This window comes from Vombatus ursinus, unplaced genomic scaffold, assembly GCF_900497805.2.
Source record: "Vombatus ursinus unplaced genomic scaffold, bare-nosed wombat genome assembly UNPS02009975.1, whole genome shotgun sequence".
NCBI classification, from domain to species: domain Eukaryota; kingdom Metazoa; phylum Chordata; class Mammalia; order Diprotodontia; family Vombatidae; genus Vombatus; species Vombatus ursinus.
Genome location: NW_020949753.1, coordinates 3,287,785 through 3,296,154, shown reverse-complemented (window position 1 = coordinate 3,296,154; position 8,370 = coordinate 3,287,785). Strand labels below are relative to the sequence as shown.

General features: G+C 39.6%; 1 protein-coding gene across 1 annotated transcript in view; it reads left to right on the top strand.

Moving 5' to 3' along the window:
- The window catches only part of SLC39A8 (solute carrier family 39 member 8), a 67,449-nt gene extending 61,195 nt beyond the window's left edge, over positions 1-6,254 (top strand). The window contains exons 6-8 of the mRNA XM_027853415.1: positions 1,020-1,227; positions 1,438-1,622; positions 4,649-6,254. Of these exons, the coding sequence (XP_027709216.1) occupies positions 1,020-1,227; positions 1,438-1,622; positions 4,649-4,798 (543 nt within the window). The 3' untranslated portion in view covers positions 4,799-6,254. The remainder of the gene's footprint in view (positions 1-1,019; positions 1,228-1,437; positions 1,623-4,648) is intronic.
- Positions 6,255-8,370: the final 2,116 nt, after the last annotated feature.

Below are 8,370 nucleotides of genomic sequence, written 5' to 3'. Positions count from 1 at the left end.
CGAATGAGAATCCCCATATGACATTCCTGACAATTTGGGCATTCAGCCTCTGCTTGAAAACCTTGAATAAGGAGACCCCACTATTTTCTAAGGCACTCTGTTCTACTTTTCCAGAGCTCTAGGAATTGGAAGGTTTCTTCCTCAACATGGAGTCTAAATCTGCCTCTGTGACTCTCACCTACTGTTCTCACTTCTGCTCTCTGGGCCGAAGCAGAACAAGATTAATGTAGCCCTCTTGTACAGGACAGCCCTTGAAATTCCCGAAGTCTTCTCCAGGCTGAGATCCCCATTTACTTCTCCTGATCCTCATGTGGTATGACCTGGAGGCCCTCCATCATCCCAGTCACTTTCCCTGGGATGCTCTGTCTTCACATGACTTTTCTCAGTGTTCTCTCTACCTGGAATGCCTTCCCGCATGCCTTCTTTTTATCCATATCCTCCCTTTAACACTCGGCTCATCTTTCCTTACCTATGAAGCACTCCCAAATAACTCTGGTCCCCAATAGTGACCTCTCCTCCTCTGCAATCATAGAACTTACTGTCTGTCCACATTACTTCTCTGATGATAAACTAAAATGTTTTTTTGGGCAGGACCCCTGATTTCTTTGTTGTAAAGAACGTCCATTGAAGAACTGTCCCAGGGCAGATCAGACATTCTTCATAATTTAGTCTTAGAGTTTCCTGGGGACAAAGAGAGGTCAAGTGACTGCCCAGGGTCACACAGCCAGTCGGTAGCAGAGGCAGGTCTTCTTGACTCTTTATCCTATATGTAATAATGATAACTTCTCAAACTGTATACGTATGATTTGTAATATCTCTTCTTTTGTTCATCTGTATGACGTTTTTGCTTTTGTATTATTAACTTGTCATGTATTCTTTCTTTTTCCAAATCAGCTGTGAAACTCTTCAAGTCAAGCTTTTGTACCTCCCTCAATGCCTAAATCAGTGTCTTGTATGTGGTGTCTAATTTAGCAATTATTTGGTAATGGACAATCTTTTTTTTTTTTTTTCCTCCATAGGATGGGAAAAAGGAACCAAGTTCGTGTACCTGTTTAAAGGGGCCCAAGCTATCAGAAATAGGCACCATTGCCTGGATGATCACCATCAGTGATGCCCTCCACAACTTTATTGATGGTTTGGCCATTGGTGCTTCTTGTACCCTATCTCTTCTTCAGGGACTTAGCACTTCCATAGCAATCCTATGTGAGGAGTTTCCTCATGAGTTAGGTAAGAGACTTCTTCCACTCGGGGCAAGAATCAAATGTTTGTTCTGGTGTGACTTTAATCAGATGCGCCTTTGAAATGCCAAGGACTTGAAATCTTGTCTGCTATATTCAAATGAAAGAAAAGCTGTGAGGTTCTGATAATCATTTCTTCTTGAAGTAACATTCTTCTACAGTATAATTAATTTTGCATTTTCCCTTTCTCTTTTTCCAGGGGACTTTGTGATCCTACTCAATGCAGGAATGAGTACTCGGCAAGCTTTATTTTTCAACTTTCTTTCGGCGTGCTCCTGCTATGTTGGACTGGCCTTTGGCATTTTGGTGGGCAACAACTTTGCCCCAAATATTATTTTTGCACTAGCTGGTGGCATGTTCCTCTATATTTCTCTGGCAGACATGGTAAGAAGGTTTTTTGCTCTCATTTGAATTTTCAATTGAAATCTAGGAATGACTAGAGGTCGGTGCTCTTCACTTCCTTATTTCTTACTGTTCTGCCTCCCAAGGGTAAAGAAAGGCTGGTTCTCCAGGGAAATTCGTGTCAGAAGTTTAAGAATAAGAATAACAGCCACAAACCCAAGCCTTAGAACAGGCAGCCCACCAGTGGTGTAAAACTCTCCTAGCTGAGAGCTTTTAGGTATCTTCTTGGAATGGTCTTGGGGATAGTAGGCAGAAAACATGTGGAGGCAGTGTGTTATAATGGAGAGATGGCTGGCATTAAAACCCGTCTCAGGTAATCTTAAGGTCATTGATAGTCTAGGCAAGTGGTGTCAAATTCAAACCCACATATTGATTCAGAAAACCACAAATGAACATGCTGTATTGTATTTTTATTTATTTTGTCAAATGTTTCCTGGTTTAGCAGCACTTAGGAGTTTTGCTGACTACGAGTTTGATACCTCTGCACTAGAGAGTATCAGACCTTACCTATGAACTCTGATCTACTTTTTTTGGTCTGAATTGGAGAGATTGTCCCCCAAGCCCTTCTTGTTGATTTTGTGTTGGAATGGTTATAGCCAAAGAGTGGGTTTTTATTTGTGTCTTGCTTTTGTGGTGATGCACAGTTTGATGAATATCCTGAATGGTATATTCCTCTATTTGTGCAGCAAAAATCATAACTAGTCCCATACTTGGACTAAATAACGAAAGTTGGTTAAATGGAATAACATACTAGGCGTTTCCTGAAAACTTCAAGTTGTGTCCGTTTGAGTGTATGTGTGTGATTACAGAAGGGCAGCTAGATGGCTCAGTGGATAGAGTACTAGGCCTGGAGTCAAGAAGACCTGAGTTCAAATCTGGCCTCAAACACTTACTAGTTGTGTGACTCTGGGCAAGTCACTTAACCTCTGTTTGCCTTAATCCACTGGAAAAGAAAATGGCAAACCACTCCAGTATCTTTGCCAAGAAAACTCTCATGGACAAGTAGGGTCCGCAGGTTTGTGAAGAGTTGGACGTAAAGCAGTTAGAGCCGGAAGAAATCTTAGTGGTCAGTTAGTCCAGCTTCATCAGCTTTATGGATGAGGAAACTGAGGCCCAAAGGGATTTAACTGAATTTTTTAAGATCACATAGGAAATAGTAGCAGAGCTGAAGTTCTCTAAGTTCTGTGCTAGACCCACTCCACGATGTCTTCTGATGTCCCCATCATGGCGTGGAGTCGTGCCATGCCGACGGAGTGTAAAATTTGGCAAGTGACCCTCAGAAAGGGTTCAGATCCTGCTATGGTTTGTTCGTCTAAAGACCTAGCTGAAGCCAGGGAGGCTTAGCCCCGGGGTTGTTGTTATTATTACCACCACCACCACCACCACCACCACCACCACCACCACCACCATCATGACATCTGAAGACCATTTTCTGAGGTGGTGTGATCTGTGTTGGAAGAGATTGTTCAAAATCGCAGATCCTTGAAGCGAACACCTATATCCTGTCACCAGGAGATCAATGAAAACTAACTGCAGTGGTTAAAATCTGTCTTCTCATAAGAGCTTGGAGAATCTATGCAACAGTATCTCCAAATGACTACAAATCGTGTGTGTCATCTCCACACACTGACACATAGACATACTCACTTCAGTAAATCTTATGTGTTTGATAGGAGTGGAAGTGAACCTGAGTTTTCAAAGGAATGCTGGGAAGCATGTGGGCTGCTGAGTCTATTAGACTATGAGCATCTTGAGAGCAGGGACTTTCTTTTTTTTAAATCTTTCTTTGCATCCCCAGCACTTAGCAGAGTGCCTGGCACATATTAGGTGCTTAGTAAGTGGCTCTTGAGTGTGTGGAGGTGATACTAGGTTCTGGAAGCCATGCCAGCAGAGCATAAACTGGTCATTTCTTCTAAGCTGGAAAGGGTTCAAGCTTCAATGGGATGTATTTTTCTGACTCAAGAACCAGCCGAGGATAATCCTAAGTACTGAGGCTGCTCCACTGTAGGAATACCTGCAATGACAATGTCATAAGTGAAGATGATGGGAATAGCGTAGAGAACTGGAATTTGGCGAAGATGCGGAATGTCCACCTCTGCTCAGGGGCAGGGCATGAACATGGATCTTCTCAGCTCTGAGTTAGCTCTATCCACAATGCCATGCTAGCTCTCACACTAATAATACAACCTTGTATGATGCTTTTAACCTTACATGATGTTTTTTGCCATTATTTGTTACCTCATTTGTTTTCACCATAACCGTATGAAGGTACCTGTGTTTATTGTGATTGCTTGAAGATTCTCTCAATCTTTGTACTGGTGGGTATTTACAAAGGGATTACAGCATTTAGCCCACCATTTTGGGGGAGCTGTCTGAGTAGAAGCATTTTCAGGTATTGCCACAGAAATTGGACTGGAACCGCTGCACCGAGTTTTAATTGATTCCCTTGTAATGAGGTGTTATATGTTTCCACCTTGGCAAAACGGTGAATAGAACCAAAAACATTCTGTTCTAATGGAATAGAGGAAAGGGAAATAGAGAGCTAATGTGTAAGGAAGGGTAGAAAGGAAGACAAAAGGTATAGAGAGATCTCAGGATTTTTATCATGAGCCTTCTGATGGTTGACTAATATTATTCCATTAAAGATGATTTCAGTTTTTCCACTCTTGGTGATAAGGCAGATTTTCTTCTGCAATTTCATTTGTTCTGATGCATTTCAGCAGCTCAGCTAGACCATTGAACCAATGATTCATCATTTGATATAATGGGAAAAGACTCTAAATTTGTAATTAGAAGATACAGGCTCATGACCTGGCTCTGTTCCATGTGTGCTTTTGAGCAAATCCTGGGCCTCACTTTCCTCATGTGTAAGATGAGATGATTTTAGTAGAAAACATCTAACGTGCCTTTCAGTCATAATTCTCTGATTCTATGAATTTCAGACTAAAGTCTTGTTTCACCACAAGGTGGCAACAGTTCTCTAAAAATGTACCTTTCTTTTTCCCTAGTTCCCGGAGATGAATGATATGCTAAGAGAAGAAATAACTGGAAGAAAAACAGATTTAACCTTCTTCATTATTCAGAATGCTGGTCTGTTAACAGGATTCACAGCTATACTTCTCATTACCCTGTTTGCAGGAGATATTGAGTTGGAGTAATCTGACTTTGAAGATGGCATAGTTAATGAAGACAATTAACCAATAAAAAAAATGAAGAATTTTTTTAGTTTGTACGGGGGCTTTCAGTTGGTCTGCTGAGTTAAAAGATAACCTTGTTTTCTTTTGCAAGTCACAGAAAACCAGTTAGTTATTGGTTTCAGGCCTGCAAAAGGGCTCATCAACCACATGTTACAAAAATAAAACCAGAAAAATTTGGAATTCAAAATCTTGTAAAAATGAATGCTGAAAATTGTCTTGACATGTAATTGGGGAAAAAATAAAATACTATTTAAAAAATAAATCCAAAAGCTGGATTTTCTTTTCCCATTAAATGCAGCTCACAAGTTCCTTGGTAAACAGCGTTGCATGTTATATGTAACGGAGGCAGCTGAGGCCCATGCATTCCATGACTGGCAAATAATTCATGAAGATGAAGAAAAATTATTACAAGTTTTCCAGGCCTTAACAATGCTGGGATGGGAGCAAAGGCTGAAGTGGTTTCAGGGCAGGTTAATTCTCATTAATTTGTGGAAGTGATTTCATGGGCAAGCCCATCAAAACATGGAAGAGAATCAAAACCATTTCAGCACACATATGAGAGATGCTGAGATCTCTTTTCATGTGGTTCAAGGACTTGTAGATTTATTCTGAAAGCCCCTTTAAAAATAGAAAAAAGCTTATGAAAAATCTGAACATTATAAACATTCCAAAAAAGTTTAATTAGCCATGGGTACTCTGAATTTTATGGATATTTTACCCCCAAAGGGTCAATTTCTCCTAGATTTGGCCTTGTTAGGCCAGAAGATTTTATTCTAAAGCTAGAATTGCCTTTATGGCATTCACAAATTTTATTCTGGCTTATATTGTTACTGAATGGCAGATCAACATTCAAGGAGATGGAAAATGCTCAGTATCAATGTATGATAAATATTTGTTTTCTAGAGGGATTGTTTGTTCATGAAAAGAAACAGTAAAATTTCAAACAATTTGAAAAAAGGCAAATGTTGGTTCAGTGAGGTTTTTATAAATGCATGAAAAACAGCTAGACTATTGTTAATAAAGAGTTAATGGAGGGATGTGGTCACAGTTTCCTTAGGGGAAACTACCTGATCTTTGGGAAATTACCTATTTTGTTATTAATTGATCTTTTTTTCCTTTATAGTTTAAGTACCTCAATACAAAATAACTCAGGTTATTTTTCTACATTGTGATAAATATACAGCAGAGACCAGTCTGTTTATTCAGTTAGGAAATTAATGCTATTGGTGAATTGACCTAAATGATTTTACCTCTGTATTTTGTATACGTGTGTAGGATAATCCACACTCCCGTGTCACCTTTAAAAAAAAAAAGAAAGATTGTTTCAAAATGTGAAAATGACTGTTAGTTCTTGAAATTGGTGATCTTTCCAATTTTGTATTGTGTTTTTATGCAGAAATAAAATGCACTTGATGAACATTATGTTTTATATGTTACATCACTTAGATGACAATTATTCAAAGTTTCCAGTCAACCAAATAGTAACCTTGGTATCTGTAGCTTCCTTTCAGAAAAAAAAAATAAACTTTGATATATAATATGCTAAAATTCTTGTGAGAACAATCAATGATGACTACAAATTTAAGCTTACACTACGAATTTATGCTTCATAATCTCAATTGGGCCCTCACTGCAACAAGGCAATCCTTTTATATCTCCATGATTGACTCACTATCCCACTCACAGCTGCTTTCCCAAATCTTTTTATCCCTTCTTAGACCTCCTACAGCACCCCCACAATCTCTGCTGGGAATATTGCTTCATATTTTGCTGAAAAAAAAGAGGCTGTTTGCTGGGAGTTCTCTCTTCTGTGTCATCATATCACTCAGATGCCTTCACCATTATCTCCACCTTAGTCTTACCTGAAATACTTATCCTTCTTACTAGGGCAAACGTCTAAATGCATGCTTGATCCCATTCCAACCTTTTTTTTTTTTTTTAAACAGTAAATTATTCCTTATATCATCCCCATTCTTTGACTAATCTTCAGTCTACTAGCTGTTTTCCTGCTACCTACAAACATACTAATGTCTTTTTCATCTTTAAAAAAAAAACCTTACTTTTTCATCACTCCATCCTTACTACTCTCTTCCTTTTTGTGGGTAAACTCCTCGATGAGGTCATGTACAATCAATCCCTCTGCTTCTTTTCTTTTCACTCTTAACTGTTAAGTCTGACTTTGGTCCTTATTTAACTGAAACTGCTTTCTCCAAAGCTACCAATAACATCTTAATTGCCAGATCCAGTGACTTTTTCTGAGTCTCTGTCTTTCTTGATCTCTGTAGCCTTTGACACCGTTAATCACTCTCTTTTGTGACATCACATTCTCCTGGTTCTACCCTTCTGATTTTCCTTTTTGGACTCTTTGGCTGAATCTTTACGAGGACACGAAATGTGGGTGTCTCCCAAGACCTGTCTTATTTCCTGTTCTTCCTCTGTACTATTTTACTTGGTGATTTCATCAGCTTCCATGGATTCAATTGTCTCAATGCAGATGATTCTCATATTAATTATTCTGCCCGAACTTCTCTGTGACTGCCAGGCTCACATCTCCAACTGACTTTTGGACACCTTAAACTTGATATCCCATAAACATTACTTAACATGTCCAAAACAACTCATTTCTCCCTTTTCCTGACTTCCCTATCATTGTCAAGGGCACTACCAGCCTCTCGGTCACTTGGGCTGGAAACCTAGGCATCATCTTCTACTCCTTACTCTCAGCCCCTGTATCCAATTACTTGTCAAGTCTACCTTCACAACATCTTTTTGGATACATATCCTTCCCTCCTCTCACACTGTCAGCACCTGGTACAGGCACTCATCACCTCTTGCCTGGATTATTGAAATAAACAGTCTTCTGCTTGATTTCCCTGTCTCAAGTGTCTTCCTACTTCCACTCATTTGCCAGAGCTAGCTTCCTAAATTTCAGTTCTGACCACGTACCTCTCCTATTCAATCAACTCCAGTGTCTTTTTATTGCCTCCAGGATCAAATGTAGAATCTTCTGATTTTAAAGCCCTTCACAGCCTGACACCCTCCCACCTTTATAGTTTTCTTAAATCTTAACTTTTCTCCATGTACTCTATGATTCAGTGACACTAGCCCCCTTGTTCCTCCCACATGACATTCCAAGTCTCAAACAGCATTTTCATAGGACCATTCGCCTCTGCCTGGAATTTTCTCCCTTCCCATCTCTGCCTCAGGCCTTCCTACCATAATTTCCATCCCTCCCCAGCTAAAATCCTACTTTCTGTAAGAAGCCATTTCTCACGCTTCCATTGTTATTTCCAAAGTGGAACTTACAACATCATAATTGAGTAAACTCAATTATTCAGGACCTCTTAGCTTAGGCTTTGGTTTACATGGGTCCATTTCTTCTTTACTTTATCTCCTTACCACCCCAGTGTTAGCTCCTGACCTAGAAGAGGTGGACTAAAGGGAAATGGACACGGAGAACCAGACACTTTGCTCAGAAGCCATGATAAAAGACAGTGAGGTAGCAGGCTAGCATTTGATATCATTGTCAAATT